Raw genomic sequence first — 21,406 nt, 5'->3', positions numbered from 1 at the left:
CCCTGTACTTTAGAGGTAGGAGAAGCGATTGGATATTCAGTTGATTCCTTCTCCTCCCCTCCCCTCCCCCCCGCCCAAATAAATATAAATAACACTTTAAATAGAAGATGTCTGAAGAATAAGTGCTAGGTAGAGAAAATAATTACTTATATCTACTATGTTAGTGTGCTGCTTTCTTTCTGGATGTAAGGAATTGTGGTTATGAGAAGTTATATTTGATCATTTAAGACATGTCCAGATCAGCATGCATGTGCAGTTTGCAGTGCTACAGACCTCTGTGGTGCTGTGAACTGCACACAATGTGCGTGCAGATGTTCACCATGCTAATTTGCAGCATGGTGTGGGTTGTTTTGATACTGGGTGGTGCCAGTGTCAAAAAAACTGTGCCAGAAAAAAGCGGGGCATTGCACATTGCAGCAGTGTACACTGCCCTAAACAGGAGCCTGGCCAGCCAGAGCCATGCTCTGGCTGCTAGCCAGGCTTTGTAGGCCTGGATTGCTGCTGCTGGAGCCCCTTTGGAAAGGCTGCGGGGGTCAGCCCAGGTGATGGCCCCAGCCTCTCCTACCCTACCCTACCTCATGTGCCAGTGTGTGCGTGCAGGGGTGTTCCCTGGGGACAACTAGCAACAGCACAAATGTCAGTGTTTAGTTATCCCTGGGGAAATTCACATTCTTTCTGTTCATGGGGACATGCCCAGCGTTCTTGTTGCAGAGCCAGGACATTTTCCTTGTCACGTAAGTGGTTTCAGGGACAAAATTGGTAGTTATAATGAAGCTTCAGGGAAAAACCAGTCCATTCATTGCCACAACCCTGAACAATATTTTTATTTTTCAAGGCATGACTAATCGGAAGAATGAGGCAAGTAGTTTTTTGGTGATATCTCTTATTGGACCAACTATATGGTCGGGAGACATTAGACAAGCTTTCAGGCACAAAAACCCAAGGAAGGGCACTTTGTATTGTAAAGTTTGTCTAACGTCTCTTCCAACTATACAATTTGTCAAATAAAGATAACACCAAAAAATCCTTGCCTATTCTTATATTTCCTGGACTGTCACAGCCACAACAATACTCTAACCCTATTACAACACATCATGATGAAGACATTCTTAAAGAGAGTAAACCCGAAGGGAAGCCAGAAGAAAAAAAATTAGATCGGGCTGAAGTGTGAACATTTAGGAAAATGAGGAAGGTAGAAGTCAAAGTATCTTTAATATATTGTGTGTATTTGAAAAAGTAACCAGAGACTACAACTGCATGTGTGAAAACTTAGATGCACACTAGAAGAACAACCAATAACTAGCCATTGCCTATATATCTTAAAAGCAGGAAAAAAACAAATACCTCTGGTTGGAGGGGAGGCGTGAGGCCAGACTAAAGGAAATACATTGCTTATTCAAAACTGGAAAGTAGCCTGAATTGAGACCAAATTCTTTAACTACAGGAACCTAAATTGAAGCACTTAAAGTTACCACCCTGTTGCTCAAAAATGAGCACCTAGAACAACCATTTAGGACCACCTGTGGAGAGAAGGGAGAGGTTTTCCCTTTTCACACTTACCAGTTTGAGATCATCTGAAGCAAAAGGTGAATCCTCTTCAATTCAGGTCAAGTTCCCTCCCTTTCTCCCCCTAATTACTCAAAAGATGGTTGGAGAGCTCTTCTGGATCTTAAGATGATGTAATAAATATATTCATTTTATTGATATTCTGAATAGTGATTAAGCTTCAATATTTTTTTTTTAACGAAGGTACACAACATTCAGTTCACCTGGCTTTACAGGAGGTAGTTGCATTTTGAAATGGGAAATGCAACACTTTCCAATATTGAGTTCTTTCCTTTGTCCTGTCAGGAGTCGTATAGTGCTCACAGAATGCCTTCTGGTCATATTAGTAATCTTTTTCAAATGTTAGGACATCTGGCTGGTTCAGGATCTCTCTGAATTTCAACCTGAGTGAACCATAGGATAAAACTGGCTAAATGGCTCTGACCCCTAGATCCTGAGATTGATGCCACTATTATAAGCAGAAAAATATGGACAATACATTGCAAAGAGATTGAGTTACTATAAACTGTTTAAACCAAGGGTGCTGAGTCCCTGGCATATGGGTCACTGTTGGCCCACTACACTGCCCAAGGATCAGGAACTATAATGCGGGGGGAGCGGTAGCAATTAACACCACCACTCGTACCCCGCTGCCAAAATTCCAAGCCCCATATGGATGAACTAGGGCCAGATCAGACCATTGCCATGCAGCTAGATTGAGGTTCTGGCCCTGCCCACCCCGCGTGCTGGATCAGGGCCACCAGCCAAATCTGGCCTGAGGAAGGACCTGGCATTGCCCATCTGGCCCATGGGGTGAAAAGGTTGGGCATCATTGGTTTAAACAAATTCCAGTTACATATTTTGTGAAATATGTATCATAATCCCGACAATTCATTAGTAAAGATTTGTTTGGAAAGTGATTCTGCTTACAGAAACTTCTTAATATAAAAATATAAACATGTATCTGAATATAAACTTTGCCTACCTGACAAACCTTAGTCACACAAGAATCTTATCAGATGCCCTAAACCTTGCTAAAGCCAAAATACCTTTGTAAGTAACTTTTTAAGATGCACAAGTAGCCTTTTTCCTTTTCTCAAACCTTCAATGAGCATGAATATTTGGTTTTCTTGGGGTTTCTTTTCATTTTTATAAACAAATAATTGAATTGTTTGGGACTTACTTCAGCTTTATAGGATAGTGTCTACTTTGGATATGCAAAACACCTATAAGTTATCAATTTGGTTGAAACATTTTTAAAATGCAAATTTAAACAGTACACCAGATTAGTTCCATTCAAAATTCTTCATCAGCTTTATAAAATGTACACCCTAACTTTATTTCAGTGGTTTATTTAAGAGACATTTCTCTCTCTTTCTCCAAACCCAAATAGCTGAGTCACGTGTGTGTGAAGCTCTGGCTGTTTTTTAGAACAGTGCATTGAGATTATCATCATAAACTACCTAGAATCAACTTGGCCCTACACCTCCTAGGGCCAAATCAGTTTTTACATAGTCAAAAAGACTGGACTCAATAAGATCTGTGCCTGAGTGAGCATTTTGAACTCATTAACTTAAATTAAGGTGTGAATTTTGCAGCTTTGTTGCTGAGTGGTTTGCTATTGTTAAGAAAAGAAATAGCATTCAAAATAGCATAGAATGGTTAACTTTCTCTAAGATTGCACTTGGATGCCATCTGCTAGTAAGTTACTAAAAAACAAGGTAGGCCTTAGGTACAGGAAGAAACTTTTTTGCAAACTTTCTGTCTTGCAACAAGTAGTCCTTTCATAAATCTAAACTGTACTACGTGTTTCACTTTTTTTCTTTTCAAACAGCTTAACGCAATGTTTATTTTTCAGGAATGTGGGCATCTGAAATCCATATCTGCAACCTACAAGATTTAACAACTGAATTTTGTGTGCAAAACATTAATTGCTAAGCCCATCTGGCTCAAGGGATACCTGTCTCCCAGTTCTATGCACAGTTCTTTATCACATGGGCTCCTTAACGTGTTTTTGTTTTCAGAAAAGAAAGGTGGCTTTTGGGTTTTAGTAACATCCTTGGAGTAAAATGTTTGACAAAAGACTGGTACAGATTTACAAAACAGTTCTCTCTGAACCTCATTTTTTCATGTTTCCAATGAATGGGATTTTGTTGACAGAACTTAAACTTCTTGAGCCCATCTGGTAAATATTTACCAAGTGTAAAAATATTGATGGCTTACATATAACATTACTATGTCTTATAGCTATTGCTTTATAGAAATTGTTACTCTTGAAGATCAGGCTGCTTAAAAGCATGTAAAAATCTATTTCCTGGATAACTTTCAAACAATCTATCCATATACTTAGGCCAGTGAACTCATAAGAGCAATAGTGGATAATCATCCATCAGGAGGAAAATGCAATACAACTAATGCATCAATAACTTATTGATGTCCTGTGACTTACTTTATTTTAGCCTGATCAACCTCAGATCTCTGTGAGAGAACCACTTTAGGCTGAGAATTTTTATCTAGAAAATAAATGTTTCCTGAAAAACTTTTTCTAGAAACTTCACTATGAAAAACAGTCTAGGAAATGGGAGTGAAAGCACGGGAACAGACAAAGATGGAGCAGAAATCAGAGGTGCTTGAGATCTGGCGAGTACTGGATAAAGCCCTAATGACAGATGCAGTTAATAACTGAAGAACCTCTTAATCCTGAGGAAAAGAGACATATAATTAATACTAGCTTTTATTGCAAAGGACATATTAAAAATATGATTTGTTCTTACATTTATGTGCATGGAACTGACAATCTCAACTGAGAAGTATAATGGGTAACTACCTACTGAAATGCTAAGAGCTGTTATCTAGATAATGTAGTTTCACGTGAGGTGCACCAAACATTCTCTATTGAATGCCAAGTGCTAAAACAATTATAGTTCAAATATTTAACATTCTTCTTTTTAGAGCCTTCAAGGAGGGAAACTTTGCTTGCCAATCTCTTAGGTGGTAACAAATACTTTTCAGGGGAGAAGGGAGGAAAAGGCCATTTTGTGGTAGCTTTCAGTAGTAATAAAATTCCGTATTTCTTTTTTCTTAAGCAAAACACAAGGAGAGAAAAGGCATAGGTTCCTCTCTGTGCTCCCATGACAAGGTAGCAGTTGGAATATCACATGCAAGGTGCAAATGGCCCGACTTCTGCTACAAGTCAACGGAAGTTAACCTCAGTTGGCAAATACAAAGCAGCATTACTTGTTTTTCATTACAATGTAATTTAAGTCAGCATCCTCTGACAAGTTAAAATTATTTAAATATGTACCTTCAAAGTGAGCTTAAAATGGGTTTCCAGTGTGTTGTAAAAGATTTTTTTTCCCCCTGGGAGGGAATTGGAGATAAGGGAAGAACGTAATCTTAAAGAGCCTGGCTTTGAAGCTCCAAACAGGTTTTATTCCTCTATTCTTGAGGAGTTTGGATACCTGTTGATTACTTTTAGAAAGCTCCAATACCTTAATATCTACAATTAAGAAAGTTGTAAGAATATGTAATGTTTACTGCACAAAAATCCCTGCAACAGGATTAATTCTAAAAAAAAAAAATCCAGTTTGGATCAAATTTTGTGAACAGGCCAGTCAAATTCCAATACAATCCATGCACTTCAGCATAACTGTTGCCCACTCGTGCAGCATTAAGATTATTCCTTGCATGTGTCATCATTAGTCTTCCACTTCAAGTAATACAAATCTATTGAGATCATGTAAAGGCTGAATTTCCATTGTTACACACTCACTGGTAGTCTCTTCCTGATTAGTTGCTTTCTTCTTTTCCTTGCAGGATTTAGACTTCTTCTTCTGAAAGAAGTCTGAAGGTACAGCTGATTTAACAGTATGTAACAGATCAAAATAAAGCTTGTCTATCTTTGGAGACAGGCTAAGTAGACTTTCTGCTGAGGGCGATGACTTAAGCTCATGACACAGTCTATGCACAACGGTTCCACTATAAAGCCTGGTCAAAGGAAGAAAATATTTAGAACCTTCTATTTCTATATCCATAAATCTAGGAAAAACATGCTGCTTAATTAAATTGTTTTTTTTTTTTAATTTAAGCCACAATCTCATCCATGATTTATGCTTCTCAGCTATGCTCCTCTGAAGAATGATCGTTTAAGCCAAGGCTGTCCAACTGGTGACCTGAGAGGGGCCAGCACATGGCTTGTGGGCCCCTTCAGCTGCCTCTCCCATTGCTGTGCACCACTGTTCAGCCTGCACAGTGCGACAGTGCAGGACTATGCCCTGCTGGTGTGGTGGGGAAATCTCAGGAGGGCTCCTCCTGGTGCTGGTAGGAAGCAGCAATCCTCCTGGGGGTCCCACTCCTGTAGCATGTGGCCACAGCTGCGCTGAAGCTAGTCCTTATATAAGCTTTTAGAAAAGCTGGCTAAACCAATGCGACAATGTTCTATTCAAATCTAAACTCAGTATGTGCATGATCACATGGCAATTAATAGGGACAATACAGATTTTTAAAAATAGTCTTTTGAAAACAGTAAGCAAAATGTAGAAGTCCTTCAGATGACAGCTACATTTTTTATAAATTAAAATGTTTGTATTTGATCAGAAAAGCTGGATTATGTTACCATTTAGTTGCTGAGAATTTGGGGACATTATTCATATCTTCAAGTTTAACTGCACTGTGAACACTACATGTGAGCAAAGAAATATTTTTAATTTACAGACATAAAGGTGAGTAAGATTACGTGAAGACAAGAATTATGTCTCCACATTTAACAAGTTACAGAACATATTGGACCCCTAGAAAGAGAAATGATTTCCCAGCATGTTGAATATTGTTGAGGATGCTGAATTTAAGTAGAAAGCTAGAATAAACCTGTAATAAGATTTATATCCAGATAGGGCCCTTAAGTTGGATATAAACCCAAAACAGATGCTAGAAATAAGCTGTGAAAGTATTTATGCTATCAAGTGTGTGACTATCCTGCAATACGTTGTATAAACCATACTGCTACAATGCAACTGCTTAGCATCTCGCTGTAAAGTTCCAGATGATTTCCACATGCTTTTTAAAGTTTAATTCTTTTTCAGATTTTCAGTTTGTACCTTTATCTTCACAAATTACTTTGCTCATTCTTCCAGTTGTTTGCTCAGTTTTTGGTACATGCTACTTGAAAGGTTTTAATCTCTCTTGAATATTCTTGATGGCCTCACTAAGCATGTGGGAGATCAGGCCTTAAGCATGCGAATTTTAATGTCACATGATTTCAGTCACGGTAATCTCTTATAAGGCAGTCAGAAAGAGCCACTATATTACATAAGTTGACAACCAAAATGTTGCAGACCATTACAGATCACCCCATATTGCCTGTATTGAAAGAAAACTGTTTTGCTAAAACATTTCAAAGGCGATTGCATTATATCTTCGGTCAAAAATGTATGTAGTAATTATGAAAAGCCAATGTTGCTGAAGCATTAGAAGCTGCTAGCATTTATTAAGTGTCAGAGTGTATTACATAAAAGAAGATAAACTCTTACAACTTCAGCAAATCTATAACCCAAGGAGCTCGTAAAGGCACAGCAAACGTAACACGAGATAACAAAGGAAATAAGATGGAAGAGGGGCATTATACCTGCAACACTTCATAACTCTGTTATGCATTCTTACCTAGTTAGGTCCGGCTCAGGGAGAGGAGATGAGAGTAGCTGGTTGAGATACAATGCCATCTGGAGACAGCACTGCCACTGACAAAATGTGTGGGCTGTATCTAAATCCAGGTCTGTATTCTGCAGTTTCTTTTCCTTCCATTTCAGAAAATGGTCATATGCTACCTTGTTGTCTTGAACATGGAAAACCTCAGGACCTAGAGTTTGAAAAGACAAGCAAGTGAGAGTATTTTGGAGACTTCTGTACGTTCTTCTGTGATAGATACGTATAGACCTCTTGTACTAATAGTTGTATACATGAGCCTTAGAAGAAACTGTATTATTCAAAATATCTTGAATTGTTATTGCTTAAGAACCAAAATCTGTGTGTCTATTGAGAATTCAGTCATCTTACAAGCACACACATTTATACAAGCTGTGGACCAACTTGAAAATAACTAAAAGGTCCCAACTTTTGCCAATTAATGAGAAACAAATGGAAGCTGTATTGTCCATTCTCTCTAGTCCATAACTCCACCTTGGCATGTACTTGCTCCCTCAAATCGGGGATTCCTCTTAAATCTCAGGATGGCAAGTGTCACTTGGTGTCTTTATAACAAATGTAACTATTTCCTCTCCCTGAAAGAACAAAGTTCTCACAGAAATGGAAGAAGTTCTGTATTTAAAGTCTGTAAACTAATTGTGGCTTCCAAATTAGAAAGCATTGCCAATAAGACAGGCAGACAGACAACAAGAGTGCTTTCTGTAAGTAAAGGTAAGTTTAGCAAAGATACATATCCTGGTAACAAAACTTTTCCTATAGGAAGCTGCACCATTTTTTTTTAAACATCTGCATACTAAGTCTGATGATAAACATTTACCCCTCCTTGTAGCCCTTTTAATCTTAAAGTCCCAGTGCAAGCTTTACAAAGGCAAACACCACCTCACAGGGTACATGAATATTATTTATCCATTTAAAGAGGCACAGAAAAGTTAGGTGACCTTCCAAACACAGGGTGAATTGGAAACAGAATTGAGTTTCAAAATTCAAATTCTTCAGCTCTCAACTGCTGGACAGAACCTTGTTTCTGAATAACAATGTAAAACATTTGACTGCTTAGGATGGAGTATAAGTTATTGTTCATTTGTATGGCTGTGGACAAGTTAAGAACAAATAGGGAAAAATTATAACCAGGACACACATCTGCATGTAAACCAAGCATCTAGAATGAAAGAAGCCAAGGTTTAATTCTTTGGAGACCTACCAGGGCTACTTGTTGTCCTCTGCAGTTCTCCAAATACAATTCCCAGAAGTAATGCTTTCAAATGATGCAGTTTCACTATAGGTTCTGAATAACGTGTCCAATAGCAGGTTACAGCAAGAGGGAGCTGCAAGTGGCTGGGGATAGGCTCTAGGATGCTAAATTTCACTCCAAGGGTTTCCAACAGAAGCTTCAGGCGATCTGACATGGGGACCTGCAAAGTGGTCACAGTTTTGGATAAAATAACATGGACATTTTGCTGCATCTGTTTGCACCTAGATTTTCTTTGAAGTCTCTGCCCCAGTTCAAATAAGTTATTTTAGTGTTAAACAGCCAGTATTTTGTTTGATCACTTTTTGTTAAAAATAAGAAAACACTTTAATATTGAAATAATGTAGAGGACTTTTTTTTCTATTTACCAAATTTCAGAGATCTTCTGTGCAGTGCATACTTTTGTCAGGACATGGAACCATTAAAAGAAAATGAGGTTGATGCTTTGTGGTATTTACTATGTAAGGGCTAGGCTTCTGAAGTTGGTGAAGTCAGATGTAGGTGCAGAAATAGGATTTTAAACAATATACATATTAAAAATATGTCCATTTTGTTTATATACCTACATTAGAGCTGAGCACACTTGAAAAAATCTAGTCACCATTGCATATTTAAGTCATTCTGAGCAGGCCCTATCCAAATTGGACAGTGGACTGTTCAGTCTGAAATATTTCAGGGATCTGCACTTGTTTTACTTATATTAAGTGGGGACTCCTACAGTACAAGTTTTGGCTAATATAGTAATTCTCAACCAGGGTGTTGCAGCACCCCAAGATTTCCAAATAGAATCCATAGTGTTAAAAACATTCAGTTGTGGTTCTTTAGAGCTAAAAAACTGCTTAATTTTTTTCCATAATAATAATAATAATAATAATAATAATGTGAAAGCTAAATGCTGGCACATTGTGAGGGGTGCCTTGAGTCTAAAAAGGTTAAGAACCAATGAGCTAATAGATTAGACTATTTTTTAAAAGACCCTATAGAAGTGCAGTAACACTGGTGCATATATCAGTTATACAGTTCTAAAAAAATTATATTACAAAAAATGTGTCCTGATTTAATAAAAGACTAGCATGCTTGCATATACACACCAAGGCCAGATTAAGGTGCTGTAATATCTGTATTGCTTTGGAGGAGGGGGAGTTTGTGCGTCATGAACAGGTATCAAGTTCAGGTCTTTTATATTGATAGCATATAGCCAGCAGTGGACCTAAGTAGCATTTATAGTAGGCTGCTATAATTTAGGGAACAGTTACTTGCTAGTGGAAAACACATTTTGCCAGGATGGTTAAATAAGTCAATGCACTGCTGTAAAAACAGATTCAGCACATTCACTCTGAAAGTCAGAATGGACAACAGGTAAAACCTGGGCCTACAGTATTCAAGATGTGGATTATTTCCAGTTTGCCCAGGAGCAACCTTATGTAACCTCACAATTAAGCATCTTTAAAATGGGTGTGGGAAATATTTCTATTCCTCTTAATGGCAAGAGTTCTGAAGACTTGCTTCATAATAAAGTGCACAGAATTGGCACCTTTAATCCCAGAGCTCAATCTACAGGCTTCCTGTGGAACTTCAACCCCAGCATAGCTTGAAAGGCAGCTTCAGTTGCTGCTTTATTTGGAGCTGTACAAGGAGCTGAAACAGTTGGAGCTTTTGCTATAAAGCTCTCCAGTGCACTCTACTGACCATACGTAATGGATTTTTCTGAAACGTATGTAGTCTGACCAAATCCAAATGAGTTTTCAGGGGGATGGAAAGACACCTCTAAATCCAAGTCTAATCTTCCTGCTTCCCCCAAAAAACAAATAAACACCCCCCCCCCCCCCCCCAATTCTTGTTCCTAAAGCTCTGGCCTACAACATTGGTTTCTGAAGGCTTATATTCAATTAAAACAGGAGTTATAATTGAAAGTTTGGGACAACATTAAATTTGGGCATTACAATCAATTTTGCCTGTACTGACAAGTATTGTCAAAAAATAAATATGTAATATGGAAGAGAGATGCAGTCTCTTTGATTCTTGCAAACCAAAGATCATGAGTCTAACCATTCACTAATGAAGCCTAGTAGTTATCATGAGCAATGCATAGGGAAGGGGCTATGCTGCTGCCCCCCCCCCCCAAATTTCTGTGCTTAAAAATTGGGTGTGGGACTGCAGCCTGGCTGGAGCCAGCATTAAATGGTTGCCCCCCAGCATCAACACTTATTACATGGTACGGTCTTGCTAACAACAATAACCAGTATATCGGGTACACAAGGTGGCTGACTTAGGTGGCAGATATTTTCTTCCTTTCACTTGCATAACATTATTATCCACAACATCTGCTGCCTTAGCCATATACCTCAGTTAACTTGTCCAAAGGGAGATGGTCACTGCAAAACGACACAGGCAGCACTGCAATCTGAACAAATGTTTTCTTAAGGGTTTTCTGGAATCTGTCAAATTCCTGAACAACTGGCAGCTGTGCAGGCAGCTTCGCTTCTCCGCAGGTTTCTGAGTCCTGACCAGCATTCAGAAGCAACCCGTAGATCACCTGCCGGATGGGCAGCGCCACGGCATGAGCGCTCGGTCTTTGCATATTCTCCACCTGAACGTGGAGGAACGTTTGTCTGAGGATCAGAGCGTCTGTCATGAAGGGAGACAGGTCGCCTCTTGCCAGGGCCCCAAGCATCCAGCGGGGCAATTCCAGCTCCCAGCCCACCCGTGACTCATAGCTTCTGCTCTCAAAGTAGTCCTCGAGGTTCCCGTCGGCCTGTTCATACTGGTCCAGGGAGGTATGTAGCAGCTCTCTCACTTGCTCCCTCTTGTGCTCTGGGAGATGGTGCACCACGCTGTCGACTGCCGCAGCAGGGTTGGCGAAGCCTGCCAGCCAGCTCAGGAGCCCACAGATTTGCCTGTGTTTCCTTGCCCCCCGGCGGCGGCAGCAGCTTCGCGTGGGCAGGCGCGCTTTGCAGAGGAAGGTGTCGAGGGCCGGCAGGCGGCCGTGGTCATTGCCGCTCAACAGGGCGAAGAGGGGCAGCAGGGCCTGGTCGAGGCGGCCGAAGTGGGTGCACAGCTTGTCTGCCGAGAAGCAGCGGGCGGGGATGTAGCGCTCCGGGCTGTCTCCGGCTATGTCCCTCCACTGGAAGTGGCCGAGGGGGCAGTAGCCGGCGGGCAGGCGGAAGGTGTAGAAGTCACTGTCGGAGCCGAGTAGTGGGCAGCCCCAGCGCCGGGCCAGTGCCGCCGCGTCGCGGTCCGCCTCGCCCAGGCACTGCACGAAGGGTACCCCCGCGCCCGCCAGCACCTGGCGGAAGGCGTCGCGGGCCAGCAGCGGCAGTGCCGCGCCCCGCGCCCCCCGGCCAAGCGCCGCGGCCGCCTCCAGGCGCTGGCGGGCGCGCTGCCGCCGCGTGGCCAGCTTGGCCTCGCCCGGCTCGCGGCCGCCGTCCAGCACCACGTGCGCGCGCAGGCGGCAGGCGCGCAGAGCCGCGAAGAAGCCGCGCACCGCCCCCGCCAGCGCCTCGTAATCGCCGCCGCGCGCCGCGTCCAGGCCGCCCTCCAGCCACAGGCGGTGGTACAGGCTGCTGCCGTCGATGACAAGGTGCGCGTCGTGCAGGCGCAGCGCCGTGAAGAACTCGCCGTGCTCCTCCACGTAGCGCGTCAGCCCGGGGATGCCCATGGGGGGCGGCCGGCCTGGCGCTGGGGGACCGCGCGCAAACCGCAGGGGACACGGCCCTCCTCGCGCACTGGTGCGCAGGCGCGGGACTGTGACGTCAGCGAGCTCCGAGGAGAGGAGCAGGAGGAGCAGTTTGGTTTTGTCAGTTGCTGTCGCGGCCCCACCCCCGAAGCGCCCTATCCTTCCGACGGGTCCCAGCCTGCCCCGGGCTCTATTTCCGGCTGGCGGGACCGGGGGGTGCAGAAAAGGAGCCCGCTCCTGGGCAGCGAAGGTTGCTAGGGACCGGATGTTGCTTCCACGTTGGGCTGCGTCACGTGACCTCGGCTAGCTGCCATAGCAACGGCGTTCCCGCGCTTGTCACGTGATCAGCCGGGCTGACTTCCCAGTGGCTCGGCCAGAGCGCTCGTTTCCCGTCGGGCTGCGCACGGCGTTTCCTAGCAACAGAGCCCAAACATAGGGCGGCGGGAGCCTTGGCAGCCGGCTGGGCTGGGCTGAGACCCCTCCCCCTTCCCCACGGGGCCGAGCCAGGGGCGGGGCCGTGCCAGGTAAGTGGCCCGGGGCGGCGGGGGTAATGGGTGTTAGTGGGAGTTCTGTTGTGGAGCAGGCGCCGCGGGACTGAAAGGTAAGTCTCTCCACACACACCCTCCCCCCGGCCTGCTTCTAGCTCCCCGGCTGCCTGTACGAGGGGCACAGGGCAAGGAGGGTCAACCTGCCTACCCAGGGCTGCTGCTCTTCCCCGGGCTGAGCCTGCCCAGAGAGCAGCAGCTGTGGTAGTGGTGGCTATGCAGACAGGTTAACCCCCCCCCCCCGCCTGTTCCCCCAGGACAGACGGTGCAGGCAGCCACTAGGTAAGCAGGGGGGAAGTGGGGGTGCAGCGAGAAGGGGCCTGGGGAGGGGAGCAGGGAGCCTGATGTGGCCCAGTGGGGTGTTTACACTAAGGTGTAGTCTAGAGCTATGGTTCTCAGCATTTTTTGTATGAGGACCCATGGCTGGTCCTAACCCAGTACCCCTCACTCCCGACCTGCTGCCCTCCACCCCAGTGTGTGGGGCAGGGCGTGGGTGCGTGTGAAGCATGGGGGGGCCCCAAGCAGTCTCTTGTAAGCTGGAGGGGCTGGAACTCTGCTAGCCTGCAACAGAAAAGCTATGGCTTCCCATGTTTTTCTCTTCTAAAGGAGAATCCATTTTTAAAGCTTGTCTATGACCCTTCCATATACTCTTGTGACCCACAGGTTGAGAAATGCTGGTCTAAAGTGGCTACACTTTAATGTAACACGAGCTGGGTAGCACAGATCAGGAATAATCTTGCCCTGGAATGGCTTAATTTTGAGCCAGGTAACAAGCACTTAAAACCATTTTCAGGTGTTAAATGCTCCAGGAGCCACCCAAAATCACTGTGTAATAATGAGACCCTACATCACATAGGCAGACACCCTGGGACTTTCATCCCCCAAAAAAGGGGGGAAAATCTTGTAGGTAAGACTGATAGGCCTCAAGCCCAAACAGATTTGGTTGTCGGCAATCCCTCAATTTGAGGATGACCCCTACCACAGTACATGGATGGATTTCAAGGTTATTGAAGAGTCCAGTCCCTGAGCCATTTAAGTTGCAGGTCTTTCAGCAGTGGGGAGTAGGCTGCAGGCTGGGGAGTCTTCTCTTTTTCCTTCCTCTACCCCTTCTTGTCTGCATTGAAGGCAAAACAATTTACCTCGAAATGGCTGTAGTGCCATCTCTTACTAAATTGATTTAGTAGGATCTTAAAAAAGGGGTGTCATGAATAAAAAGAGTGTGTATAAATAACAAAAGGTCAGCAAAGAAAGCTTTGTTGTGGAGGTCAGAAAGTGCAGGGGTAAAGTGAGATTTCCCACAATCAAGGTAAGTTCAGTTGTGAAAGAAATTAAACAATAAGAGTTTCTTTAACTATATATCTAAGAAGAGAGCAAGGAAAGAAGAAATGGGATTGCTACATTATAAGTATAGGGCTCTATAGTAAAGATGGGGTGGGGAATAAAGGTAATCCATATATAGAGTGAAAACTAACTTTGCCTCCACCTTGAGGACACTGTAGAACACAGAATCAAAGGCTAATAGGAATGTGTGTGTGGAGGTAGAAATTATTCTAGCTAGGGGAAAGGCAATATTTAAAGAGTTTAGTGGACTCAAGTTGTGGGGACTTGTTAAGCTTTATTCCAAAATACTGCAAGAACTAACATGAGAGACTGCAAGTATGGTAGCAAGAGCTTTTAATTAATCCCTCAAATTGTAGAAAGATTTATTATATGACTTGAGCATGGGGGAAAAAAAAAGCCTATATTTAAGAAAAGAAAAATGATCCAGGCAACTGCAGTATCATTAGTCTGATCTCAATAGTATTCAAGACTTCAGAATAAGTTTTGAAGGAAAGAATAATTAAAGTCATAAATGGGACAGGCACCATGGGTTTACTGCAGGTAGATTATGCCAGCCTTATCTGATATCTTTAATAAGATAATTCACTCTTTCACAGGACAAAAGTCATAGAGCTAATGTATCTGGACTTTAGTAAAACATTTGATGCACTGTTTTGTGGAAAATTACTAGTTGAAATGGAGAATATGGGGATCAGTACCAGAAATATATGGAGGATAAAATAGTGGAAAAAGGGAAGATGACAGTCAGTTCCACTGAAAAGGAAATTGAGTGGATTTTTTTCAGGGTGAAACCAACTTTATTTGATATTTTCACTAAGGATCTTGGCACAAGTAAAAGTATGCTAATGAAATATGGTGATAATATAGAGTTAAGAAGTATTATCAATACAGAGGAAGATCAGACTATTATGTGGGAAGAAATGAATGATGTTGAGGACTAGAGTAATAGAAACAGGATTAAATTTACTAGTATAATATGCAAGATGATATATCCTTAGGGACTTGTGCTATAAATGGGAAGCTTGTCAGTTGGAAATGAGGAAAAAAAGTAGAAAGCCATGGGTATGTTAGTGGACCACAGATTGTGACTAAGCCATTGATAGGATGCAATTGAAAAGGGCAAATATGACCAGGTCTACATTGCAAACTTAACATGAGTGGCAGTGGTACCCTTAAACACATGCTACCTCTTGAACTGGAAGGGGATGGGCTATTTTGTCGCTGTCACTAGTGGTGCCAGTGAAAGCATGGCTTGTGGTATTAGGAAGTATCAGGTGAGGTCCAAGAACAAATGAGTTCCATAATAAGCTTAGGTTGGAAATTAGAATAAAGTTCCTTACCATTACAGCAATGAGGTTCTGAAACAACCTTCCCACAGGTGTAATGAGGAGTAAGAAACTTAAGATCCATCTTAAATGTATTTAATACATAAGTGAAGGGAATTATATAGCATGATTACTTGGAGTGGATGACTCAGAAATTCCTTTTCAGCCCTGTGTTCTTACTAGCAACACTTGGATACCTCAGCCTTGGTGTAAAACGCTGATTAAGAGCGAATGGAATTTAAGCTTAGGGCTGGAATTATGTGCTGGATTCATGTGTTCACTTTATCAAGTGCAGCACAAAAAGCATATTTTGTGGAGGGCAAATGATGGACAGAGGACTTGAGCCACCCTTCGCATCTTCCTGATTCTGGACAGTTGTGACTTCTGGATTGATTAGAACTGTTCAGGATGTCTGTGTACTGCCTTGCAGTGTATTTTGGGCACTTCTTTCCCTCACCAAACTCTTACTGTCTCAGGTCCTGACAGCTGTGAGGATGGAATTATAGGGGACCCATTCCCCTATTCTGGACCCATTCTTGCCTAGTGGAATTCCCTGAAGAGACATTTTACCCGTTCTTTGCCCTTTCTGTGGTGATCTAGGTAAGAGGGCATCATAACGGCTTTAGGGTATGTCATGATTTGACCCTTTGTGCAGAATACGTAGAAAGAGGTGATGAGAGAAAGTCAGAGTAGATTAAGCTGCTGATTGCACGCAAGCTTTGACTGTCTGGTCTTTCTGTGTCACAGCCTGAGCAATATAACAATTATGAAGATTTCTGTGGCACTCAAGTAGTCTTTGCTAAAGTATACTCACATAAAATATACCCACTTAAGAAGCTGATCGTGATGTAGTGTAACTATGGACTGCAAGGTGCTGGTGGCTTACTGGTGCTGGTGGCTTACTAGTGCTGCTGGCTTCTCCCTGGCTCCCAGCTGTTTCTATGGGTGTTCTTTATGAAGGAAAGAGATACCCATGAAAGCAGAACTTTTTCATTTTAAAACAGTTTTTCATACATTAATTAATCAGCCTCAAGGGAGGCAGGTAAAGAAAAGATATTGGCCTCATTTTATAAATGGAGAAACAGAGCTTGTGACATACCCGAAGACACAGGAGAAGTTAGAGCTTTGTTTAAAACTTAGCTGTGTTGAAAACTTAGACTTTGTCTTTTGTTCGGATCCCTAGACCATGCTTTTCTCAAAGAGGCTGTAGATACTAGCACACTATACTAAAGTACTTCATAGGCGTCTTCCACAACATGTTTCATCTGTATATTTCAAGGCACTCTACAGAGAACGAATCTTTATTTCGATTTTACGCATGAGAAACCAAGCCACAGAGAGGTGGAGTGTCTTGTTTTAGGGCACCTAACAGGTGAGTAGCAGAGGTGGGGATGGAAATACAATCATGCGTCCCAGTCCAGTAGCTAAAATTGCATCATGAAAAATTGTGAAGCATTTGGAGAATAATGGTGGCTATGCAGTTACTTGAGAGAGAAACTGAGTTATGTTGTTGAATCTCCTGAGAGTTGCTGGGCTTTTCTCTATCGTTCCTGTATGTTTGTTTATTATTTTTAAATATTCATCTTTTCCAAAAAATATTCCATGTAGGACTTTTTTTTTGTGCAAAATAATAGCATAGAAACATTGTCTTGTCAAGAGAAAAACTCACTGAAAATATGTAGAATTTATAGGGACAGAAATTTAGCATTTAACTTTTTTTTCCCCTGCCCACCTAAACTGTGTCCTTTCATGCTTTGTAAAACAGATTAGGAATTATACAGATAGTAGATTATTTAACCATTGTACTTTGCTTACATTTTGCTTTACAAAACTAATTTTTGTCATGGTTGGTATTTGAAGGAGGATATAGAATCAAAGGGATGTTTTTTTTAATGTTTTTACTTTTTAGGAGAAAAGATGGTACATAATTTGCACCATTATGAAAATGACTTACAGTAATCAAGTTGGCTGCATTTCATACTGTAGTAACAATGCCAAGTTAAACCCATTGGCACAGAATATGCTAGTATTTCTGCAGATGGGTGTTTACAATAGTTTCATGCATGCAAAATATTATTATAAAATACAGAATCATAATCCTTATTCTGGTGCTGGAATGGCTAGATACAGAAAACTGCTGCTTGCAGCCAGGTATTATGCAGCCTTTACAATTAAATATTCTTGTTTCACTTCACCCAGTAAGTGAGATTTTATATACGCAAAACATTTTGATGCTGCTGTTAACGAATTAAATGGTGGTTACCTTCACATAGGAAATCAAAAAATGTCTTCAGGAAGTTATAATGCTAACAAGATCTCATGTTAACTCTTTTCACTTCATAGGATCCTGAAGGTCTTTATTATGGAAAAGAAATATATATATGGCATTATGAACATTAATGATGCTTTAGAAATGGGAAGTGGAACATGGCTCCTATCTCCAACAGTTTATAATCTGTAATCCTTGTTTTACAATTGAAAATCACGTCAGCAGAAGGGTATCTTTTTAGTTCTTAATTCTGCAGAATTAGGGATTAAAACAAGAAATGCAAAGACAAATGAGTCTCAGGAGAGTGATTGAGAAAATATTATTAGTGAGAAGGAGAAAGGAGAGACAGGAAGGTTTCTTGAAAGAAGTGGATTTAAATATATTAACCTTAGCTGAACATAAATTAGCCTATTAATTTATCTGCCATTGCAATGGGAGGATATTAGCAGTGCCTTTGTCTCCCCTGTTCTTTGCTTGCAAGAAGCTGTAGGGTATTTTTGGTTTTGTCTTCATAATATGGTCTATGATTGTGGTGTGTTGAAAAGGATGGTTTTTAGGATGCTTTGGATAGTTATCTGTGGATGCAGGGGACTAGACTCAATTAGGGATGTGAAAGGTGAAGTGATTAATTGTTTAACCAATAAGTGGAGTGATAACTGGTTAGTTTACCAGTTATCCTTTAGCGCCAGGTGGATGCAGTCTGGCAGGGAAGCTGGGGAGAGAAACCGCATGGTCCACAGCAGGAATCAGAAAGCAGGAAGGTGGCCAGGAGGGAGGAGTGAGCCAAAGGGGAGGGGAGAGGGGGACTAGTATGGTCCTAGAGCCTCAGAGGAAAACAGCTAGCAGCCTAATGGCTCATCAATTAAGTGATTAGCTGCTCCCTCACAGGTGCTCCCTGGCCGGGTTTAGAGGTGCTGTGGTATCAATTAATCGCTTAATTGATACAATTAGAGGAGGGTAAACAAATATTTTTTAAGATGATGTTTACATTTAGACATCAGCAAGGCCTTCAATTCTGTTTCCCATGAGATTGTCTCAGTTAAACTGGAGGGTACTGGCCTAGACCAGTCCACAGTGAAGTGGGTTGGCTACTGACTTGGAGGCCGATCCCAGAGAGTTGTAATTGATGGGATGGCCTCATCCTGGAGGGTCTTCTCCAGTAGTGTCCCCCAGGAATCAGTGCTTGGGCCTGTGCTCTTTAAAATCTTTATCAATGACTTGGACGAGGGTGTGGAAAGTGCAATGATTAAGTTTGTGGATGACACCAAGCTGTGGGGAAATGGGGGCACATCAGAAGATGGGGATAGGTCATCAGGGAAATGATGCTAGTTCTGGAATGTGGCAGCAATACTAGTAGGTTAAAGACAGGAAGTGAAGGACAATAGCATACCCATTTGAACCCTTGGGAGGGATTTTTGGTGTGCAGCATGCAATTATGTTTGTTCTTGCAGAACAGATTATATGATCTTTTAACAACTGCATGAGTGAACATCTCTGTTTCATATCCCCCACTACCCTTTTTTGCTGAGGCATTTATTTTGTACAGCCACAGAGATCTCCCCACCTATTAAATTGACAGTGCGCCTTTTATATTATCTAAAGTTTCAATTTAAAATCTACCACCCAAGCCTTAATGAGCAGTGAGCCTATTTAACTTGTTTTAAGTGGCAAGTTGACACTTTTGGGTATATATTACAATTAACAGTTTGAATATTTAAGTGTTTTTTTTTGTTTTTTGTTTTTTTTTTTGGGCCTAGGTGTTTTCTTTTGAATATCAGTGGAATCACAGGAGCATTATTAAGGAGGCTTGAATTTGGAAGATACTTTTTAGGGAATTAAATGTAATCTCTCTTACATGGAGCAATGCTGAAATTCCAAGAAGCTGTTCTGCATGTCAGTGTTTCCAGATCTATTTCCACCTTCTCAGATACCTTGATTGCCAGAAGGTACATTCTTCAGAAGAAACTTGGCAGTGGAAGTTTTGGGAAAATCTATCTGGTTTTAGACAAGAAGGCAAAACAAGGAGAAGAGTTGTAAGTATGGATTATATAAAAATCAGTTGTTTTTAATGTATTTATTAAAAAATGGACCACATTTCTATTCTAATTGTCTTGTGTATATATGTTTTTTGTTTTGTTTTCATCAGTAACTCATTACTAATGAAACCAAATTCAGAGGCATACTCCCCCCTTCCTCCTCCTCCATCCTTATTGATGATTATAAATAAGATTAGCCTTAACACTGAACTGGGCACTTGAGTTTGGTACTTCACTACTTACAGGTCTTTGGTCAATATATTTTATAGTCTTCAAACTCAAGTCAGTTTTAATTTAGATACCCTCATCTCCATATCCAAGTGCTTCCTAAATAACAAAGTATTTAAGTGCCTTCCAGATACTAGAAGGGACTATATCTAATGAATTGCTAAAATTAAAAATGCCCAGGGTTAAAGTGACAAGAAACTATTTACCACTTAGTTAACATATAAGCTTTTTTTTCTTTTTTCAAGCTATATATGAGTTTGTGGTAACTGCATAGGGGAATATTTTGCCTTTCTGACCAACATGATTTTGAGCCTGTCTGAGAAGAAATGACAAGGAGTATTAACATTTTTTGAAGATTTTTCTATTCTACACTCTACCAAAATTGCTTGCTCTGAGCTATACAGAAAAACGTTACACAAGTTCTTTCTTGAGGGTGTCTATTAAAACATGCAATAGTTTAAAAGATTTTCATTTGTGTTCAGTTTTCCTGATAACAATAACAACTACACAATACAATATTTTCTCACATACCGTGCACCCCAGAATAAGGCATGCACCTTATGTTTCAGGACTGGCCTTTGAGCTGCACGGAACTGTTTCAGGAAGGTTCCAAGAAGAAAATATTTTTTCAGTGACTAAGGGAAAATAATCCCTTCATCCCGCTCATGATCACACTTCATCACGGGTTTAATGGAGCAGCTTCCCTCTTGTATACCCCTACTGTAGCCATCACCAGATTTAAATGTGGGGCAGCAGCAGCCAGTGGCTGTTCTGTTAACCCTCTAGCCTCTGATCGTGTTCGGTTTCTCCCTCAGCAGCAGTGTCTGGCCTGTTAGCAACTTAAGGGCATCACTTTCAACAAAGTAAAAAGGGGGAGAAAAGCAAAGTAGCCCTGCATATGCTGGATAAGGGGCAGTACAATGAGCATGTTGGGCTACTTTGGAACAGGAACATGTGATATGTGAGAAAATACAAGTACTTAAAACTTGTTATAAAATGCAAAGAGAGAGAGCAAGAATCCTTAATGTAAGAGAGTGCAACCACTGTGTTGTGTAGCTCTATAATAATGTGGCTTCCAATTAAATGTGGCCTCTATAACATTCAGGATGGGGGGGACAAAAGAATGAAGTAATGAAATCTATCAATTCTTCCTTTTTCTTTTATGGGCTTTCTTCTTCAGTTTTTTCTTTGTGGTCTATATAATTTGACTATGTTTTTATGCTATGTCCACCACTGTAAGATCTGTAAGACCCCCCCCCCCCCCTTGTCATCCCAGAGCCTGCTCCTCCTGTCTTGATGCAGCAGCAGCAGAAGCTCAGGCCCGCTGCTCCTCTTCCCTCCCACCACAGCGGACCAGCTCCTCCCCACCCTCAGGTCTGCTCCTCCCCATCACAATGGTTGGGAAAGGGAGAGTGGGCCCAGACCCCAAGTAGCAAGAGGGAAGGGGGAGCACGCCCAGATATGGGGGGCACATGGGGCTCCATTTCCTCAC

The 21,406-nt window shown here is 41.9% G+C and overlaps 2 protein-coding genes across 6 annotated transcripts in view; one reads left to right on the top strand and one right to left on the bottom strand.

Annotated features, from left to right (window-relative positions):
• Nucleotides 1-12,256, bottom strand: part of ASTE1 (asteroid homolog 1) — a 39,553-nt gene extending 27,297 nt beyond the window's left edge. The window contains exons 1-4 of one of the 2 annotated variants that reach the window (XM_019483558.2): nt 10,839-12,256; nt 8,447-8,657; nt 7,204-7,399; nt 1,194-5,532 (exon numbers count right to left, since the gene is read on the bottom strand). In XM_019483558.2, the coding sequence (XP_019339103.2) occupies nt 5,244-5,532; nt 7,204-7,399; nt 8,447-8,657; nt 10,839-12,152 (2,010 nt within the window). In that variant the 5' untranslated portion in view covers nt 12,153-12,256 and the 3' untranslated portion in view covers nt 1,194-5,243. Of the gene's footprint in view, nt 1-1,193; nt 5,533-7,203; nt 7,400-8,446; nt 8,658-10,838 lie in introns of those variants that run through there. The other variant, XM_059728791.1, reaches the window with a different exon arrangement.
• Nucleotides 12,257-12,471: 215 nt separating this feature from the next.
• Nucleotides 12,472-21,406, top strand: part of NEK11 (NIMA related kinase 11) — a 204,375-nt gene continuing 195,440 nt past the window's right edge. For 2 of the 4 annotated variants that reach the window (XM_059728796.1, XM_059728792.1), the window contains exons 1-4: nt 12,472-12,694; nt 15,858-15,981; nt 16,661-16,753; nt 19,408-19,683. In XM_059728796.1, coding sequence (XP_059584779.1) covers nt 19,514-19,683 — 170 coding nt within the window. In that variant the 5' untranslated portion in view covers nt 12,472-12,694; nt 15,858-15,981; nt 16,661-16,753; nt 19,408-19,513. The other 2 variants (XM_059728794.1, XM_059728795.1) reach the window with 2 other exon arrangements.

The sequence above is a fragment of the Alligator mississippiensis genome, chromosome 5 (genome assembly GCF_030867095.1).
Source record: "Alligator mississippiensis isolate rAllMis1 chromosome 5, rAllMis1, whole genome shotgun sequence".
Classification (NCBI taxonomy): Eukaryota; Metazoa; Chordata; order Crocodylia; family Alligatoridae; genus Alligator; species Alligator mississippiensis.
This window is presented reverse-complemented; position numbering and strand designations above follow the sequence as displayed.